Here is a 21,531-nt window from a genome sequence, read left to right as displayed (position 1 = left end):
GCAAGGGGACCACTTTTGAAGATGTAGTTAATAAAGTTGAAAAGGAAAGATCATAACAAACCTTCCAAAGCATTTCACCCTAACGTGGGAGCCTAATGGTGGGGAGTTAAGAGATAATGTATGAAGAGCTGTTGGCACTGCATTTGTGCACTTGACAAGTATTAGTTACTCTCTTCTCTGATTCATTTCTCAGTATCATTGGAAGCATGTGACAGGTACTCCATAAATAGTAATGAAAGGATGGGGTACTACACCAGCAGTACTAAACATAGCCCTTTACTGAGTACATACCACACGCCAGCAGTGTTGTAAGCACTTCACGTATGTTCTCACTTTAATTCTTGTTACAACTTTCGGAGGCAAATACTATTGCTATCCCTGCTTTACAGATGAGGAAAGTGAGACACTAAGTAGTGCATGATTCCAAGTCATAAAAGGACACTTTCATTTAGTATCTTCTGCTTATAAAGGAAGGAAAGTATGCTATATATTTTTATATAAACAGTTACCAAATGGTTAATGTGGCATTTAGATATTTAGTACATGCTTTTTACTGACAGTACTGAATAACTGAAGCGTTGCTTTCATTAGCTCTGCACTATTATCTTGAAATTCTATATATGATATATATTAAGCCAGTGAGAATAACTTTAATCAGAATTTCGGTAAGTTGGTACTAGTTCTCTTGACACTTCAGTGATTTCACATTGTTGTAACTTTTTTTTTTTAGAGATTTTATTTATGCAAGAGAAAGAGAGAGAGCACAGGCCAGGGGAAGGGGCAGAGGGAGAGGGAGAAGCAGACTCCCAGCTAAGCAGGGAGCCTGACACGGGGCTTGATCCCAGGACCCTGGGATCATGACTTGAGCCGAAGGCAGACGCTTAACCCAATGAGCCACCCAGGTGCCCCTGGTAACTTTTTTCCCCAACACTTTACTTGGAATTTCCCTGAGAGGTCACTTATATGCTGCAGAAGAGAATTTAAGACTTTATAACCCTTTATTGCTGTTCTTAATAATTTATCCAAATCTACATCGTCTAAGTCACTCCCTTTATTTTCAGGATTTTGTTCTGATTGGATTTTGGCTGTTGGCAGATATCAGACCAACCTCAAAAGATAAGGATTACTCAAAAAGCTGAAATTTTCATACTTTGTAGTTCCAAGGCACAAAGCAGAAATAACATCCTGACTAGAAGCCATCAAAATATTCTGTATTTAGGTTAAGGAAAGAAGAATGCCCCTCAGGGCCGAAAATAAAAGCTAGTCAATGTATGAAAATTTATAGTGTTTTACCAAAATCAGTTAATAGAGAAAGGTAACTGAGGTATCCTGGGCATATTCTAGATAATTGTTTATGCTTTAAATACATGTTTCTAGTGCTTATTTTAAATATTATGGTAGCTTCCCTTCCACCCACTTTTTGAAAAACAGCCATTTTTATGTTAATACAAATCTCAGTAAATATAGGGATTATTAAGATTTAGGATATATTGAATTATAAGGAAACATATTTAGACTGTACTTTTGGGAAATTAAGTAGTGAAATAATCCTGATTTAAATTTCATAGTAAATCACATGTGTAATATTTACTCTAACAACTGGAAGAAGCAATCTGGTCCCAGGAGCAAACAGCAGGAATATCTGAGTTCTTTTTTTTTTTTTTAATTACAGGACTATGTTTAGGCAAAGAAACAGAATATAAAAGTTGTTGGCACTTAGCTATGAAGTCACATTTTAAAGTACTATACATTGTATAGTTGATAACCAACTTTATAACTGTAATACTTATTTTGACAGTCTTTCGTGCCTATGGAACAGGACTAAAAGCCTTAGAAAATATTGAAATAATTTTAAATTTTGTATAATTCTCATTTCTTTCTCAGTTCTTCTATAGTTCCACAGTGAAGAGGGGATGCTTAAGTAGATCACTTTTACTGCAGAAAGTAAAGCCTTTTCTAGAATTGCTGTAACTTGCAGCCTGGAATTTAACTTTTCCTCAGCAGGAGTTACTGGAGAGAGATGACCACATATATTTAAATTGTGTTGTAATGGTTCTTATTAACGTTTAAGTTGCTCTTAATGTGCTGTCAGAGGTTCATTGCTGCTCTTGATTCTCTTGTGAGAATGTGGAAAAAGAAAGGAATTTGGGTAAATATCCTCTTAGTTTTATAAAGGGGAGACAATAAAAGAAAGAAAACCAGTCTTTCTGTAACCAACAGAAAACTTCCCCAGTTGCCCATACTTTTCAGGGATGTAATCTGAAACCACAAAGATGGCATAGATCATTGTGTGTGCCTGTTCTTGGTCTTTTTGAAAGCAGTCTTTTTCATTTCTTATACTATGCACCCAACTACAGCTATTTAAAAATCAGAGATCTAGTTTCCAGGATCCAGTATGCACCCTTGTGTGTGGATATACAGTTGTGTGCCTACTTTTTTCTGGCCATTTTTGAAAAAATATATAAAGTAATCTCTACACCCAGTGTGGGGCTTGAACTCACGACCCTGATACCAAGTTACATGTTCTTTTGATTGAATCAGTCAGGCACTCCTTTTCTGGCCATTTCTAAAGTGGACCTGAATGCCTCTTGAATTAGCCATAGAATTGCACTCATCTCTGCGGTGCCTGGGGGGCTCAGTCGGTAAGTGCCTGCCTTCGGCTTAGGTCATGATCCTGGGGTCCTGGGATCGAGCCCTTCATCAGGCTCCCTGCTCAGCGGCAAGTCTGTTTTCCCCTCTCCCTCTGCCTCTCCACCCACTTGTGTGTGCATTCTCTCTCTCTCAAATAAATAAATAAAATAAAAAAAGAATTATACCCCCTGCCCCCCGCACTTACATTCAGTGTTGACCACTGGGTCCAGAAAAGATACTAGAAGGGTGGAATTTGGTGGATGAGGTAATTGAGTTTGGCCTTGTTCTGGAGGTGATGATAATAGTTTGCTATTGAGTGTTTATTGTGTGTTGGGCACTCTTCTAAGTCTTTCTTTATAACAATTCTGTGAAATAGAACGGTTATTGTCATATTATTCCCTCAATATAATTTATATATTTCCTCATATTATGCTTAAGGGTACAAAGTATTGGCTAGGATCTTGTCAGAGATTGTTACTGGGTTAAGTTCATTAGCTGTGTATTAATTATGTATAATGAATATGTATAATGAGGGAATAATAGTAAATCCATAAGGTGAAATTGATATTAAAAAAGAGTTTTCTTTTTCTTTTTTTCCCCTCAACGAAAAAGTACATGATCATGGTTCTATTTAAAATGCTGAAAAACTAGAAACAACCTAGAGGTTCTATAGGTAAATGTTAAATCTTAAAATGTTATAATTCAGTGTTTTATCATGTTTCTATCAGAATTAATAATGACTATATTGATACCTGTAAACATGCATTGAAAATGGTAAATGAAAAACCCCACAAATTTATATTCACATTGACAATTAAAAAAAATAGATCTGGGGGTGCCTGTGTGGCTCAGTTGGTAAAGCATTTGACTCTTGATTTCAGCTCAGGTAATGATCTGTGTTGTGAGACTGAGCCCCGCTTTGGGCACAGTGCTGGGCATGGAGCCTGCTTAAGAATCTCTTTCTCCTTCTCCCTATGCCCCACCCCTCCTACCCTGCCCATGCTCTTTCTCTCTCTCAAAAAAAAAAAAAAAAAGATCTGTATAGCATTTAACACAAAAAAATCTATACGTCTATTAATACAACTTTGAGAAGCTCACAGTGCAGACAGAACGAGTAGGAAGTGACGAATGTGTTTTGGAAAGCACTAGTGGCCAATTGGGTAAAGGAAACAGTTAATTTATTTTTTTAATTTATTTTTTGTTTTATATGTCATTTTTATTTATTTATTTTTTATTAACATATGATGTATTATTTGTTTCGGGGGTACAGGTCTGTGATTCATCAGTCTTACACGATTCATAGCGCTCACCATAGCACATACCCTCCCCAATCACCCAGCCACCCCATCCCTCCCACCCCGCTCCACTGCAGCAACCCTCAGTTTGTTTCTGAGACTAAGAGTCTCTTATTGTTTGTCTCCCTCTCTGGTTTCATCTTTATCATTTTTTCCTTCCTTCCCCTATGATCCTGTCTTGTTTCTCACATTCCTCTTATCAGTGAGATCGTATGATACTTGTCTTTCTCTGACTGACTTATTTTGTTCAGCATAATACTGTCTAGTTCCATCCACGTCATTGCACATGGCAAGATTTCATTTTTTTTGCTGGCTGCATAATATTCCATTGTATGTATGTATATATATATATATATATCACATCTTCTTTATCCACTCATCTATTGATGGACATCTAGGCTCTTTCCATAGTTTGGATACTGTGGACATTGCTGCTATAAACATTGGGGTGCAGGTGCCCCTTTAGATCACTACATTTTATCTCTGGGGTAAATACCCAGTAATGCAGTTCCTGGGTCATAGGGTAGCTCTATTTTCAACTTTTTGAGGAACCTTCATGCTCTTTACCAGAGTGGCTACACAAGCTTGCATTCCCACCCAACAGTGTAGGAGGGTTCCCCTTTCTCTGCATTCTTGCCAACATCTGTCATTTCCTGACTTAATTTTAGCCATTCTGACTGGTGTGAGATGGTATCTCATTGAGGTTTTGATTTGGATTTCCCTGATGCCAAGTGATGTTGAGCACTTTTTCGTGTGTTTGTTGGCCATTTAGATGTCTTCTTTCCAGAAATGTCTGTTCATGTCTTCTGCCCATTTCTTGATTGGATCATTTGTTCTTTGGGTGTTGAGTTTGATAAGTTCTTTTTAGATTTTGGATACTAGCCCTTTATCTGATACGTCATTTGCAAATATCTTCTCCCATTCTGTCAGTTGTCTTTTGGTTTTGTTGACTGTTTCCTTTGCTTTTTATCTTGATGAAGTCCCAATAGTTCATTTTTGCCCTTGCTTCCCTTACGTTTGATGATGTTTCTAGAAAGAAGTTGCTGTGGCTGAGGTCAAGGAGGTTGCTGCCTGTGTTCTCCTCAAGGATTTTGATGGACTCCTGGAGTCTCACATTTAGGTCTTTCATCCATTTGGAGTCTATTTTTGTGTGTGGTGTAAGGGAATGGTCCAGTTTCATTCTTCTGCACATGGCTGTCCAATTATCCCAACACCATTTGTTGAAGAGACTGTCTTTTTTCCATTGGACATTCTTTCCTGCTTTGTCGAAGATTAGTTGACCATAGATTTGAGGGTCCATTTCTGGATTCTCTGTTCCATTGATCGATATGTCTGTTTTTGTGCCAGTACCATACTGTCTTGATGATGACAGCTTTGTGATAGAGCTTGAAGTCCGAAATTGTGATGCTACTAGCTTTGGTTTTCTTTTTCAACATTTCTCTGGCTTTTCGGGGTCTTTTCTGGTTCCATACAAATTTAAGGATTATTTGTTCCATTTCTTTGAGAAAAGTTGATGGTATTTTGATGGGGATTGCATTAAATATGTAGATTGCTCTAGGTAGCATTGATGTCTTCACAATATTTGTTCTTCCAATCCATGAGCATGGAACGTTTTTCCATTTCTTTGTGTCTTCTTCAATTTCTTTCATGAGTATTTTATAGTTTTCTGAGTACAAATTCTTTGCCTCTTTGGTTGGATTTATTCCTAGGTATCTTACGGTTTTGGGTGCAGTTGTAAATGGGATTGACTCCTTAATTTCTCTTTGTTCTGTCTTGTTGGTATATAGAAATGCAGCTGATTTCTGTGCATTTATATCCTGCTGCTTTACTGAATTCCTATATGAGTTCTAGCAGTTTTGGGGTGGAATCTTTTGGGTTTTCCACATAAAGTATCATATCATCTGCAAAGAGTGAGGGTTTGACTTCTTCTTTGCTGATTCGGATGTCTTTTATTTCTTTCTTTTGTCTGATTGCCAAGGTTAGGACTTCTAGTACTATGTTGAACAGTAGTGGTGATAGTGGACATCTCTGCCGTGTTCCTGACCTTAGGGGGAAAGCTCTCAGTTTTTCCCCATTGAGAATGATATTCGCTGTGGGTTTTTCATAGATGGCTTTTATGATATTGAGGTATGTACCCTCTGTGCCTATACTCTGAAGAGTTTTGATCAAGAAAGGATGCTGTACTTTGTCAAATACTTTTTCTGCATCTATTGAGAGTATCATATGGTTCTTGTTCTTTCTTTTGTTAATGTATCGTATCACATTGATTTGCGGATGTTGAACCAACCTTGAAGCCCAGGAATAAATCCCACTGGGTCGTGATGAATAATCCTTTTAATTACTTTTGGATCCTGTTGGATAGTATTTTGGTGAGAATTTTTGCATCCATGTTCATCAGGGATATTGGTCTATAGTTCTCTTTTTTGTTGGGGTCTTTGTCTGGTTTTGGGATCAAGGTAATGGTGGCCTCATAAAATGAGTTTGGAAGTTTTCCTCCCATTTCTGTTTTTTGGAACAGTTTCTGAAGAATAGGTATTAATTCTTCTTTAAATGTTTGGTAGAATTCTCCTGGGAAGCCATCTGGCCTTTGGGCTCTTGTTTGTTAGGAGATTTTTGATTACTGCTTCAATTTCCTTACTAATTATGGGTCCGTTCAGGTTTTCTATTTTTCCCTGGTTCAGTTTTGGTAGTTTATACATCTCCAAGAAAGCATCCATTTCTTCCAGATTGTCTAATTTGCTGGCATATAGTTGCTCATAATATGTTCTTATAATTGTATTTCTTTGGTGTTGGTTGTGATCTCTCTCCTCTTTCATGGTTTTATTTATTTGGGTCCTTTCTCTTTTCTTTTTGATAAGTCTGGCCAGGGGTTTATCAATCTTACTAATTCTTTCAAAGAACCAGCTCCTAGTTTCGTTGATCTGTTCTACTGTTCTTTTGGTTTCTATTTCATTGATTTCTGCTCTGATCTTTATTATTTCTCGTCTCCTGCTGGGTTTAGGCTTTATTTGCTGTTCTTTCTCCAGCTCCTTTAGGTGTAGGGTGAGGTTGTGTATTTGAGACCTTGTTTCTTGAGAAAGGCTTGTATTGCTATATACTTTCCTCTTAGGGCTGCCTTTGCTGCCTGCCAAAGATTTTGAACAGTTGTGTTTTCATTTTCATTGGTTTCCATGAATTTGGTTAATTTGTCTTTAATTTCCTGGTTGACCCATTCATTCCTTAGTAGGATGTTCTTTAGCCTCCATGTATTTAAGTTCTTTCCAACTTTCCTCTTGTGATCGAGTTCTAGTTTCAAAGCACTGTGGTCTAAAAATATGCAGGGAATGATCCCAGTCTTTTGGTACTGGTTGAAACCTTATTTGTGTCCCAGGATGTGATCTATTCTGGAGAATGTTCCATGGGCACTAGAGAAGAATGTGTATTCTGTTGCTTTGGGATGGAATGTTGTGAATATATCTGTGAAGTCCATTTGGTCCAGTGTGTCATTTGAAGCCTTTATTTCCTTGATCTTTTGCTTAGATGATCTGTCCATTTCAGTGAGGGGGGTGTTAAAGTCCCCTACTATTACTGTATTATTGTTGATGTGTTTCTTTGATTTTGTTTTTAATTGGCTTATATAATTGGCTGCTCCCATGTTAGGGGCATAGATATTTAAAATTGTTAGGTCTTCTTGTTGGATAGACCCTTTAAGTATGATGTAGTATCCTTCCTCATCTCTTATTATAGTCTTTGGTTTAAAATCTGATATAAGGATTGCCCCCCGAGCTTTCTTTTGATGTCCATTAGCATGGTAAATGGTTTTCCACCCCCTCACTTTCAATCTGGGGGTGTCTTTGGGTCTAAAATGAGTCTCTTGGAGACAGCATAACGATGGGTCTTGTTTTTTTATCCACTCTGATACTCTTTGTCTTTTGATTGGGGCATTTAGCCCATTTACATTCAGGGTAACTATTGAAAGATATGAATTTAGTGCCACTGTATTGCCTGTAAGGTGACTGTTGCTGTATATTGTCTCGTTTCCTTTCTGGTCTATGTTACTTTTAGGCTCTCTCTTTGCTTAGAGGACCCCTTTCAATATTTCTTGTAGGGCTGGTTTGGTTTTGGAAATTCTTTGTTTTTGTTTGTCCTGGAAGCTTTTTATCTCTCCTATTTTCAGTGACAGCCTAGCTGGATATAGTATTCTTGGCTGCATGTTTTTCTCATTTAGTGCTCTGAATATATCATGCCAGTCCTTTCTGGCCTGTCAGGTCTCTGTGGATAGGTCTGCTGCCAATCTAATATTTCCACCATTGTAGGTTACAGACCTCTTGTCCCGAGCTACTTTCAGGATTTTCTCTTTGTCTCTGACACTCGTGAGTTTTACTATTAGATGTCTGGGTGTTGACCTACTTTTATTGATTTTGAGGGGGGGTTCTCTCTGCCTCCTGGATTTTGATGCCTGTTTCCTTCCCCAAATTAGGGAAGTTCTCTGTTAAAATTTGCTCCAATATACCCTCTGCCCCTCTCTCTCTTTCTTCTTCTTCTGGGATCCCAATTATTCTGTTGTTTTACTTTATGGTATCACTTATCTCTCGAATTCTCCCCTTGTGATCCAGTACTTGTTTATCTCTCGTTTTCTTAGCTTGTCTATTCTCCATCATTTGGTCTTCTATCTTCTGCCTCATTTATCCTAGCAGTTAAGAGCCTCCATTTTTGATTGCACCTCATTAATAGCCTTTTTGATTTTGATTTGGTTAGATTTTAGTTTTTTTATTTCTCCAGAAAGGGATTCTCTAGTATCTTCTATGCTTTTTTCAAGCCCAGCTAGTATCTTTATAATCGTCATTCTGAACTGTAGTTCCAATATCTTACTAATGTCCATATTGATTAGGTCCCTGGCAGTTGGTACTGCCTCTTGTTCTTTTTTTTGAGGTGAGTTTTTCTGTCTTGTCATTTTGTCCAGAGAAGAATAGATGAACAAGATCATGCTAAAAGGGTAACAATGACCCCAGAAAAATATACACAAATCAGAAGAGACCCAAAACGGGGGTTGGAGTGGGGGAGAGAAAGAAAGAAAAAAAAAATATGATCAGGTTGGTGAGTGGAACAGAGCCACACACTGGATTTTGGGTTTATTTTGGTCTGTTAGAAGAACAGATCAAAGAAAAAGAAGAAACTGCCTCCCAAAATTTTAAAGAAAGAAAAACATGTATATACACACAAAAATAAGGGTAAATACGACGAAGGGATGGAATATGACTGTAAAGATGAAAATTAAAAAAGATTTTAAAAAAGGAATTGATAGGGTAAGAAGTTGTTTGAAAAAGGAAATAACAAAAATTAAAAAAAAAAAAAAGACTATGATCAGGCGGGAGACTAGAACAAAGCCATACACTAGATTTAGGGTATATTTTGGTCTGTTAGAAGAAACTGTATCCCAAGATTTTAAAGAAAGAAAAACTTATATATATACAAAAAATAATATTAAATACAATGAAGGGATAGAATATGATCGTAAAAATGAAAATTAAGAAAATTTTAAAGGAATTGATGTTTGTTGAAAAAGGAAAAAAATTAAAAAGAAATAGAAAAAATAAAGAAAATTTAATATATTAACTTTGAAAGACTAAAGAATCGGGAAAAAAGCCATGAATTCTATGTGCTGTATTCCCCTAGCTCTGGAGTTCTGCCATTCTCATTGATTGGTAAACTTGGTCTTGGCTGGCTGTTCTTGCTGATCATCTGGGGGAGGGACCTTTTGCCGTGGTTCCCAAATGTCTTTGCTGGAGGTGGAATTACCCCGCCCCAGCCAGTGCAGGCTAAGTAATCTGCTCGGGTTTGCTCTCGGGAGCTTTTGTTCCCTGCAAGCTTTCTGTACAGCTTTGGAGGACAAGAGTGAAAACGGCGGCCTCCCAATCTGCGCCCTGGAGGAGCCGAGAACTCGGGGCCCCACTCCTCAGTGCACCCTCAGAGAAAAGCAATCACTCCTGTCTCCCTGGTCTCCGGCCACACTCCATGCTCAGTCGGCCTGTGACCGAGCGTTTCTATCTCTGGCACCCGACCCCGTGTGGAGTCTCCAAACCCAGCAGATCCCTGCAGTGCGCTCCTGTACAGGAAACAATTAATTTAGAAGACTGGGATTAAAATAGAAGAATCACAGAGAAAGTCAACTGAAGGACTCTGTCCCAAGATCTCTGTGCCCTAGAAATGGAATTTCTCAGAGAAGTTGTGGAAGCAGGGAAACCTGGGTGGCTCAGTCGGTTGGGCATCTGCCTTCAGCTCAGGTCATGATCTCAGGGTCCTGGGATCGAGGCCCCTATTGGGTTCTCCGCTCAGCGGGGAGTCTGCTTCTCCCTTTCACTCTCCCCTTTTGCTGTCCCTCTCTCAAATAAATAAATCTTTAAAAAAGAAAGGAAAAGAAAAAGTTGTAGAAGCAGTATTTTTCCAGAATGTATTTTGCAAAATCGTTTATAAGGCTCTACTGGGTGCTACTTGTACATAAAAGTGTAGTGAAGCAAATTTGGGAAGTCCTGGATTTCATAAGATTAAGCAGATTCTTTTGTGTAGGACTTGACAGCACCTTTAGTGAGCATTTTCCAGGTAGAGGCACATTACATAGCAGCATTTTATAAACTCAGGTACATGAGACTGCAGAGCTGTTTGGTTCTTGAAACAGGAATAATGTTCTGCGGGATACACTTTGGAAAACATTATGGAATGTTCTTGGAGGTGTCCATGAGCAGGTACGATGGGTACACATTGTGGCTTTCTGGGGGGTAAGGAGCTTGAAGTAAGACATTAAACTATCATAGAGGAACTGCCCAACGTGAGGGATGATTGTCTTTGCCATTACACTTTTTTTTCTTTTGAATGAAAATTCACAAAAATAAATTCTACAGCTAATCTAAACGTCATCTTTGTTTTTAGTATCAGAAGTAAGCTGTATGGGGGAGAAGTCAAACTTGAGAATCTGTATCTGATTTGGTTTTAATCTGTTAGGATTTAAGATAAGCCTATTGTAAATTTGTAAAGATACAGCATTTAGCTCTTGGCTGGTTTCATGGAACTGGTAGATGAATAATGGATGAAGATTATGTTTAAGTAGAACCTGATGGAATTCCCCATGTCTTCTCTCCCCCTCCTCCTCAGCCTTACTCCTCACTTCAAGGTTGCCAACAATCTGCCTGGACCGACCACAGTCAGTGGCCATTGTCTATCCTCAGTTTATTGCACGTCTTTGCCTCACCCAGCTCGGTTGTCTCCTCTGTCCTCCGAAGCACTTCTCTCTTGGCTTCCCTGACACTGCACTCGCCTGGTTTTGGTCCTCCTCTCTGTACTTTGCAGTTAGCTTTGTAGGTGGTTCTGCTGACTTCTAAATGTGTTATACCTGAGGGCTCAGTGTTGGGTCCCCTTTTTCTGTTTTGTACTCACTTCCTAAGTGATTTCCTTCAGACTTGTAACTCTCTCCGCATACGGTCTACATGAGGAGGACTCCCAAATCTCTAGTCTCCAGTCAAAAACTAACCGTTGCCCTCAAACCACAGGTATCTACTATTTGCACTTAATGCATCACAAATAGCAAGCACTGTGTCCAAAACCTGATTCTTGGTAATCTCTACTTTCCCTCTTATTCTTTACTCACTCTTTTCTGTCTGTATTAATGGCACTACCATCCTTCCACAGAGTTTCCCTCCTCAGTCTCTAATTCTTCACTGCTACTTAGCCTGCTACCACCGTCGTCCAGGCCACCAGAATCTCTGGCTTTAATTTCTACCATTTCCTCCTCCCTGATTCCTCACTTTCGTATCTCTCTTTTCAGCCTTTTTTTCTACACAGTCAGTTATGTTTCAAATATCAATCTGATCATGACACCCATTTTAAATAAAGCCTTGTAACGGCTTCCCATTGCATACCGAATTTAGAGCAAAATCCAGACTCCTTCTCATGGCCTGAAAGGCACCTTCACAGGCTGCTCCCTTCCCCTCTCTTTCCTGCCTCGTATTCCTCTTGCCACTGTACTCCATTCACACTGGCCTATTTTTAGTTCCTCAAACGTGCCAACTGCTTTCTTGCCTTCACACATGCCCTAGCTTCTCCTTGGAGCAGCTTTCTGCCTGTCCTTTGCGTGGCTGGCTCCTTCTCACTGTTCAGTCTTAACCGGCATCTCCTCAGGGAGGCCTTTGCTGACTGTCCAGAGTAGGTTTCTGTACCCGTTTCCCCGCCCCATGACTTGCACTACTTCTCTGTTATTTCAGAGTGCCAGTCCTTGTACTGTCTCCCACACTTGATTGTAAACTCCTGAAGGTAGAGACTGTGTTTATTCACCAATGTAACAAACATTTTTTGTTAAACTTAAAAAATTCAGTGACTGAATTCTGAGCTTAAAAAAATCTGCAGATGTAAAGAGTTCATTTTTTAATGTAACTTTATTGTATTCTGAATGTATTGGATATGCGTCCAAAGCTATGAGCTCAGAGTAGTCACTTATTGTTTCATTCAACAAATATTGATTCACCACATGCTAGGATAGAAAAGAATGATGTGAGGTAAATGATAAATAGGACTGTGTCTAGGAGGTAATAATCAAGTAGGGAAAACAGACAAACAAATAATTGTAATATAGTACAATTAAGGCTTGTTCTAAGTTCATCAGGAGTCCCAAATAGGGGTATTTTTCAAGGGGTGTCTTTGCAGGGCTCCGGCATGGGCTGGGTCTTGAAACACAGCCAGGTCCGCTAGGCAAGTCGGGCGGGAGTGGGAGTGCCAGAAGGATGTTCCTACCAGGGGGTGGTGTGACAATGGTAGAGAGATGTTAAAACAGCAGAGTGCTCCTTGAAACCCAAATCTTTTAGGTTCCTCAGTTTCTGATAGCAAACATTAAGAGGTTGGATAGCAGGATAACTCAAAATAATTTTTTTAAATCTAAATGTGTCAGGTGGAGCTATATACCCATGGAAGACATCAAGGTCTGAGGCTAAAGATGTGGGAGGACAGAATCCAGAGATGGGGCCCCTGTGCTGGGCTAAGGGTTGGGACTTTAGAGAGCCACTGAATGGGTTTAAGCTGTAGCCACATAATTAGTGTTTCAGAAAAATCATTCTGGTGGCAGGATGGAGGAGTAGTTTGAGGGACGTGGTACTGGAGGGAACAGATTCAAGAGTTTAAAAACACAAACTCATGAGGAAGGAAGATGATTTCCAGACTTCTGTTGATTTCAGAACTAGTTAGAAGTGTTTACAGCTTAGTGGGAACTGATGAGGAGCACATTTTAAGAGGAAAGATGATCTCTTTTGAAATTACTGAGTTTGAAGTAATAGTAGGATACATATTCATAAGTATTAGATGAGTAAGATAAGTATTCGTGGTCAGTATTAGAGAGATCCAGTCATGATGGTGTATGTGGCAATTAACATAGAAGTATTTAAGACCACGGGAGGACATAAGAGGGAGAAAGCCAAGGATAGCACCCTAGAGAACATGTATGCATATGGAAGTGTTCGTGAAAGAGAAGTCTCTATGTATGACCAAGAAGGAATAGTCAGGGAGGTGGGAAGACAATAGTATTGACTTCTAAAGAGAAGGTAAGAACTGAAGAGTATCATATGTGATAAGGACCATGTTAATAACAGGAAAGTAATGGTCCTTCCATCATAAGGTGATGACTTTTCATGACTAGACTAAATTTCCAACCCTAGCTAATTATTTTGAAGATATCTGATCTTAGTCAAAGGAAGGGAAGAATGATTGGATATGTGGTTGGATCAGTTCAAATTGATCCCTACATCTGGAAAATAATTCAATACGTCAATATATGGGGAGGGTAGTATACTTTTGTGTAACTAATACAGTCTTTATTATATACCATACAGTGAAATCGTAAAGCACTATATTTGATGGTTTTACTATGCATCGTACAGTGAACATATTGGTAGTTAAGTTTTTTTTAAAGGTAGCATGCTTTTAATGGAATGTTTAGTAGTGAAGATAAGACAGTTAAAGGAAGCTGTGTCATTTAGAGAAGGCAGATGTCCTCGGTACGGTCTTGGTTCAGTGCTGGGTCCTTGGCTTTGATCAGATTATGGGGAGGCACTCATGTTAACCTAGGTCGTAAGACGACCAGAATGCTAATTTTTAAAAAAAGTTACAGTGAAACAGAGCAGACAAGCTCTTCCTGCTTGTTGATCTCTTTGGGAAAACTTTATAATGGAGTTGAAATATAAGCAGAATGTGGTTTGGTAAATGTGGGATTCTGAGTAGGGGCAATTAGCTGAATAATCTTACTTGGAAGGTTGGAGAAGAAAATCTGCCTGTGTATTATATTCAGAGTCCTCTTCTGGGTACCATAAATAAAACCTAGCTGTCAGTGAGGGCCTCTGGTGAGTAGGTAGTGTGTAGGGTACAGAGGCAAGTAAATCTCTGCACTAGAGGACCTAACTGTCTAGTCGAGGACACGTGCGTTCCCTAAGCCTAAAGACCAAAGAAATGACATTATTTTCTCTAAGTGAACTGGTATGAGGGATTTGTAATGCCTTGTGTTCTTGCATATTTAGTGCAAATGGTTCTTGAAATGTATTGTAATGCTATAATAATTTTTCTTTGAACCTGCAGGTTCTCCAGAAAAGAAAATTGAACATTCATCCATGAATCAAGAAAATAGTTCTGCAAACCCTATCAAGAATAGAAAAGCAAGTCCAGTATCTAAAGACCACCGGACTGGAAAGAAAACCTCAGAGAATTCATTAGTACAGGGTCAAGTGCAGAAGGGGAACGATGAGTCTGAAAGTGATTTTGAATCAGATCCCCCTTCTCCTAAGAGCAGCGAAGAGGAGGAACAGGAGGATGAAGAAGTTCTTCAGGGAGAACAAGATTTTAATGATGATGATACTGAACCGGAAAATCTGGGTCATAGGCCTCTCCTCATGGATTCTGAAGATGAGGAAGAAGAGAAACATAGCTCTGATTCTGATTATGAGCAGGCCAAAGTAAAGTACAGTGATGCGAGCCCTGTCTACAGAGACAAATCTGGCAGTGGACCAATGCAAGATCCTCCTAACACACTCCTCACCCCAACCCGATTGCCTTCTGATGTTGGAGTGGAGGCTCCTAAACAGGAGTTTGATGTATTTGGCGCTGTCCCCTTCTTTGCAGTGCGTGCTCAACAGCCTCACCAACGGAAGAATGAAAAGAACTTCTGTCAACAGCCCCTCTGTCCTACTGTGGGTCTAGAGCAGGAGGAATTTGATGTATTCACAAAGGCACCCTTCAGCAAGAAGGTGAATGTACCAGACTGCCGTGCAGTGGGGCCCAAAGCACAAACCCTCCCTGGTTGTCCGAAAAGTGTAGATATCTTTGGCTCCACTCCCTTTCAGCCCTTTCCCACATCAACAAGCAAAAGTGACAGCAATGAGGACCTTTTTGGGCTTGTGCCCTTTGAGGAAATAACTGGGAGTCAACAGCAAAAAGTCAAACAGCGAAGCTTACAGAAACTGTCTTCTCGCCAGAGGCGCACAAAGCAGGATCTGCCCAAAAGTAATGGCAAGCGGCATCACGGCACGCCAACCAGCACGAAGAAGACCGTGAAGCCTACCTACCGCACTCCAGAGAGGGCTCGCAGGCACAAAAAGGTGGGCCGCCGAGACTCTCAAAGTAGCAATGAATTTTTAACCATCTCAGACTCCAAGGAGAACATTAGCATTGCACTAACCGATGGGAAAGACAGAGGGAATGGCCTGCAGCCTGAGGAGAGTCTGTTGGACCCCTTCGGTGCCAAGCCCTTCCATCCTCCAGACCTGCCGTGGCACCCTCCACATCAGGGCCTGAGTGACATCCGTGCCGATCACAACCCCGGCCTGCCTGGGCGGCCCAGACCCAATTCACTGCATGGCTCATTCCATAGTACAGATGCCTTGAAAATGGATGATTTCGGTGCCGTGCCCTTTACAGAACTTGTAGTGCAAAGCATCACTTCACATCAGCCCCCACAGTCCCAGTCAGTCGAATTAGACCCATTTGGTGCTGCTCCATTTCCTTCTAAACAGTAGATACTTCTGGCGGACTCTTGGCATTAACTCCTGTTTCAAAAAAGTATGAATAGTTTTATGAATTTGAAAGAAAATTTATTTGTATAGCTCTTTATATCATTCACTCTTACAGGTCAATCAATATAGGTGAATTTTTAAATAAACCAAATAGAAAAAGGAAGTATCTCCACAGGGTAGTGACTCGCTGTCTTTTCCATGCAGGAGAAAAGGGAGCTCGACTGCTCGCTCTAACCCTGGGTTTCAGCCACCAGACGTGACTCCACGGAAATCCCGGGAAAGCACGTGCCACCTTTCCAGTTGTGTAGCCACTGAAAAGGGACTGGAAAGCTGTGTCATTCTTTTTAGAACAGAATGTCACTTGTGTGTGCATATTCTGGGCTCATGGCAGGATCCAGCGTGTAAAACTAAGGTTATTGTACATACACAGGTTGCATTTGTGGATTTTTTAAAGGTCTCTTCTAATTTCCACACAGTAAAAGCAAAATCTGGTTCTCCTAAAGAATTAAAAAGTTAATACCTGGAGAGAGCAGAGATTTAGTCCTTACACCGTTCTTGACAAAGCAGAGCCAGAAGTAACTGACTATTGTGCCTAAAACTGTTGCATTTTTAGAAACAAGTGCCATTAATATGGAACATCTACACAGAAGCCTAGGACAAAAACTAAAGAGAAATACCTGACGTGTGGAAAATGTAAAAGAAAAAAAATGATACTGAAGAGAGAGAAAAAAAAAACTTACTTCAGGAACACTTTATATATTGTTTTTGAATGGCTTCTTGCTCAAAACTTTTACTGTCATGTCCCTAATAAAGCAGATTGTTGGAAAAATGGGGAGTGAGGACTAGGGTTGTATAGAAATTGTACTTCAGGAAAAAAAAAATGTAGCTGAAACCCTGTTTTTAAGACGTTTACAACATAAAATCATGTTGCATTTAATAATGTACTTTATTAAATTACCACCTTCCCCAAATATTCCCCAAGTCACGAGCAACAACTTTCTAGTTAGGTTGGGAGGGTGGAGTAGTTTTAATAAAGTGCACAGAACAGTGAAACCCATAAAGCCTTATAGGCAGGACTCACGCATCCTGCTCCAAGTACCTCTGCACTAATACGCAAGATCTTAACATGGCTATAAGGTGTGAGATGGGAACTAGCATCTCAGTTCTGCTAGTTGATGCGTCTCTAGTGAAAAGAACCCAGCTACCAAATTGCCTTTTTTTTACACCCCAAATCCTAATTAGAAACTTGAGATTTTATAGAAATTGTTTAATAAGATAGAAATTACTATATGAATTAATGTGAATACAGTATCTGTGCTTCCTGTGTCTCCAGCTATTTTAAGTTATAATTAACTGTCCTTCCCTATCAACATTTAGAAGTTTCTAGAACTGATAAAGCTATTTACAAAAAGGGGTGGAAACTCTTATTAACTGGCACTCTTGATTGCTATACTTTAAATGAACTTTCTTTGAACCCAATTAAAGTGTATTTTATGAGTAATCTTATTAGAATATCTTAATTATAGTGCCCCAAATGGGATGAGCTATTTGCCTGTTTTCACAGTTCTAAACTTGGAAAGAAGCAAAGTATATGTTACTCAACTATATATTCATTTTTATTGTTTCTTTTCTCTTTTATATTTTAGATACAAATTTGTGGACAAACAGGGAAGCAAATATGTGAATCACAGTGTAGCAGAGGCAGACCAAGCATTATATTACTGCTTAAGAGTTGTATTTTTAGAGCCCCGACTGCACCAATTACTTGTCCTTGTGCCAAAGGCAAATATTATGTTTGCACCTTTTTTTTTTTTCCTGATTCTCAGGTTGATTAATACTGCTAATGCAAATGCTTAAGTAGGTGTTCTTCAAAACTTTACAGAGTAGACTCAAGTGATACTTTCTTTTAAAAGTGAAGAGTTGATGATTACATTTAGTAAATTCATGGTAGGTTTGTATCAAACAATTTTTTTTTTAATGAAAATTTGTTGATGTGTACACGGTATGCTTTTGACTATTTTAGTCCTTGGCCTTGGTCTCTGCTAGACCTCATGAGTTTTATAATTTAAAAGGGGTAGTAGATGAATTAATGTGGTCTCCTTGGGATGTAAACATGAAATACTTAGATTGTGTCTGATACCAAGGCCTTGCTTACACTTGCTTTTCAATACACTGAATAATTTTAAGTGATTTAGACACTGATGTAGGCACTTCGGGCTTATAAAGTTAGATGAATTCTAAAGAAACAATTTTGACATTGTTTAAAATACTTCCATCCGTATGTTTATTATATTACAGCCCAGTGACTTTCCTCTTTTGAGATTATAGCTCAGAGGAAACATTAGGATTCGACAGGGGACCCAGTAGGATAGAAATGGGGAGATTCCTGTGTGTTGAAGTAAAGGCATTTTCCAAGGAGTACAGGATTAGGGTTGCTTTCCATTTTTCATTATCTCCTCCCACTATCGTTAGGATGTAGGTCACTCTCGTGATGCCCAGGTAATTCCCTTATGAGAATTATGAGACTCTCAAGGCACGTGAAAGAGCCTAACACATACTTGGGACACAATGTTCAGTAAAAGTTTGGTTCTATTATGGGATGGTCCAATTCTTGTTTAAGGAAGGAGAGTTGAAATTATTTTCCTATTATTAATCAGGTGTCCTCTGTGCTTTTGTACGTAAAGTAGTCATAACTAAACCTGTAATACTTGAACATCACGCTAAGGGAAGTAAATTATGAAGCTAGCAAAAATCTGAGGCCAAAGTTATTTCTGTCCTAACAGCTTTAATAATGCTTGTTGATTTTGAATAATCGTTTTAAAAGTGGACCATTCAGTTAACTTTTTAAATATCACTTCACAATTGTTAGTGTTAAAAAGATCAGCTTTTATGGCATGGAAGAATGTATCTGCTGAGACACAAAAGTTGCTTGGTATATGTATTAGGTGGAGGAAGAAAGGTTTTAGGCCAGATGAAAATTTAACTGGCTAGAATATTTATTCAGAAGTATCAGTGGGAAATTGTGTAATTCTTCCACTGACCTACCACCTATCCCTGAATGTGTACTTGGGCACAGTTATGACATTATTTGGAATTGTAGATAGACACACCTTTTGATCCCACCCTGTTTATTGTCTAACGGTAATAGATTGTTGTTCTCATACTGCTGGTGGAAAGAGTAAGGCGGAGCCCCCCTTTGGCTCTGATGTTCATAGGCAGAGCAGTTTTCTTACTATTTGGCTACTCTGCTTAGTTTAGGTTTTGGTACTTCATATAAGCATTGCTAGAAGGTACACATGTATTAATATCACTAGGTCTGAAGAGTTTGGTACATTTGTTTTAATATGTGTAGAATGTGCAGTTAACTTTTTCTTCCCTTTTAGCAAAATCACTCATTATTGTTAGGTCTGATACTGAGCTGACAGATCTACTGTGAGAATGAGATGACATATCTACTGTGAGAATAAAAATTATGTTTGAAAACTTTTGTATACACCAGGGTGTCTATATATTGAGAAAAATATATAAACACACGCATGCATGCACATGTCACATCTCTCTACTGTGGAGTTAATGTGAATTTTTACTTTTAAATGGAATTGCAACCACAATCATTACTAAAAGAACATTCACTCCTAGGGAGGTTTTATAAAAGCCACTAAAAGAATGAGGTAGACAGATGAAAATGCAATGGGTCATCATTTGGGGTTATTTTTATTTAAAAATCGATTGTGCTACTTTTGAAAGAACTTTTTTTTCCTGCTCTCTTTTTGTGATTGAAGGTCATCTAATGGTAAGCAGTACAGTAATAGTAAGCTACTTTTTAAATTGCTGGCAAACAGCTTTAAGTGCACTTTCTTTGATTAAACTTCCATTTTTTGTTAAACTTGAATTTTCTGAAGCCTTTTATGTACCACTAAGCAAATAACTTTTAATAAACCTGATTTACGTGCTTATTATATTTCTGATTGTTACAAAACATACTTTCTAAAGTAACTTCAATCCTCAAATATAGCTGGGAAACTGTTTATGAGATAGAATCAGTTGCTTTTTTTTTTTCTTTCTACATCTAATTAAGCACTAACTGATTTTACGACTTTATTGCCATTATGTTGCTTATTCTTCTCGACTGAATTCTGTCCCTCATTCACTTTGTTTTGTTTGAAATTTAAAATTATTTTCTTACTGTATTTATCATACCTACTGTTTTAATAATCTGCTTTCTTTAAATGCAATAAATCCCAAATGGATTGCATATTCTTTATAATTAGTGACTTTGGAGTTTTTCATTATTTGTCTTAAATGTTTTGGATGTAGACTTCTATTCAGTTCTTTTATTCACACTACAGACATGAAGCACCTATTATGCTCCAGCTACTGGAATAGAAAAATGGATAGGATTAGATCTCTGTTCTTAGGGTAAAACTCAGAGTGTAGGATTTAAGTAAGAAAACCTATTGTGACCTAGCATTTTTGCAGCAAAAATACTTCATAGCACAATTTGTTCAGGCACTACAATTACTGATAATTATAATAATGAAGGTAAGGCAAAAACATGACTTTGAAGTACCTTTTGAATGTTTGGCATTGCTTTTGCATTGTGTATAATTTATTTAAGCTTCTTAAAAACTGGTAATGTATATAACTTAAAAAATATTTGGTTAAATAAAATATTGTAATCCTTGATTATGTCAGAAAAGAGGCTTTGGCACGTTAAAATGTTAAAGAGAAAACCTGTTTATTGGACTGGTGGACTAAGTTTGGTGTCAAGATTGCATTATCTTACGTATTATTTCACAAACTGAAGTTTTTAGATTGGTGGCTGGTGGAAAGATTCATCTTGTTATGAACTTTTTTTTTTTTTTGACTTAGTAACACCTGAAGTTACATGGAAGAATAAGGGCTTTGTGTCTTTTTAGTAAATTGTACGAAGTGTGGAATGTACCACTGTTCAAATTCAGTTATGGTTAACTTCTTTAGAGAAAAATACATCCTGCAATTAGAGCTATTTATTTTGAATAGCGAATTCCTTTTTAAGGAAGTCCAGCTCTAGCATCATCTGTAAGATGTAGTTAATTCTTCTCATAGTGAAGGCATGAGCTTTTGAAGTTTTATGTTGCACACTTAAAAATAGTTCGCTTTTGCTTCAGACAGTTGGCACTACTGAAATTACAGGTATGTTCTACATAGTGTTTTTGATCCCAGTCTGGGATCAAAAAACACTAGTCCTACAAAGCAGGACTAGAGCTTTGGTGGCTATCGTTCCTACCCTCTAAGGACAGAATTTTCACTTTTCACAAGAGAACCCTATTGCTGTTACCTCTCCCTTGTGAAAATGTTTCCTTAAAGGTAGTTTCAGTTTTGGGTCATTATCTCACTACCTACTCAGGAAGTATGATACAGAATTTCAGGGGACATTGGTACCCAGTAGCATCTGTACCTTTTGAATTCAAATGCAGTAATTGTGATAATGCATGGAAAAGACACTTCTGTCCCTGCCTGAATAGCTAAGCTGATTCTTCACACATTCTGGCAGGGCTGGAATTACCCGGAATGATGACTTCAGGTGGATACAGATCTACTCAGCT

At 38.5% G+C, this 21,531-nt stretch overlaps 2 protein-coding genes across 5 annotated transcripts in view; one reads left to right on the top strand and one right to left on the bottom strand.

The window, feature by feature from the left end:
- BMP2K (BMP2 inducible kinase) overlaps positions 1-20,546 on the top strand; it is a 136,784-nt gene extending 116,238 nt beyond the window's left edge. For 2 of the 3 annotated variants that reach the window (XM_028100759.2, XM_088021141.1), the window contains exon 16: positions 14,514-20,546. In XM_028100759.2, the coding sequence (XP_027956560.2) occupies positions 14,514-15,946 (1,433 nt within the window). In that variant the 3' untranslated portion in view covers positions 15,947-20,546. The remainder of the gene's footprint in view (positions 1-14,513) is intronic. The other variant, XM_028100760.2, reaches the window with a different exon arrangement.
- Positions 12,313-21,531, bottom strand: part of PAQR3 (progestin and adipoQ receptor family member 3) — a 29,580-nt gene continuing 20,361 nt past the window's right edge. For both annotated transcript variants that reach the window (XR_003608725.2, XM_028100762.2), the window contains one exon: positions 12,313-15,976. The gene's annotated coding sequence lies outside the window, so the exon portion shown is untranslated. The remainder of the gene's footprint in view (positions 15,977-21,531) is intronic.

Source organism: Eumetopias jubatus, unplaced genomic scaffold, assembly GCF_037043125.1.
Source record: "Eumetopias jubatus isolate StellerSeaLion01/CBP00866 unplaced genomic scaffold, mEumJub1_p1.0 scaffold_2, whole genome shotgun sequence".
Taxonomy (NCBI): domain Eukaryota; kingdom Metazoa; phylum Chordata; class Mammalia; order Carnivora; family Otariidae; genus Eumetopias; species Eumetopias jubatus.
Note: the sequence above shows the minus strand (reverse complement) of the source record. Positions and strands in the feature narration are given on the sequence as shown.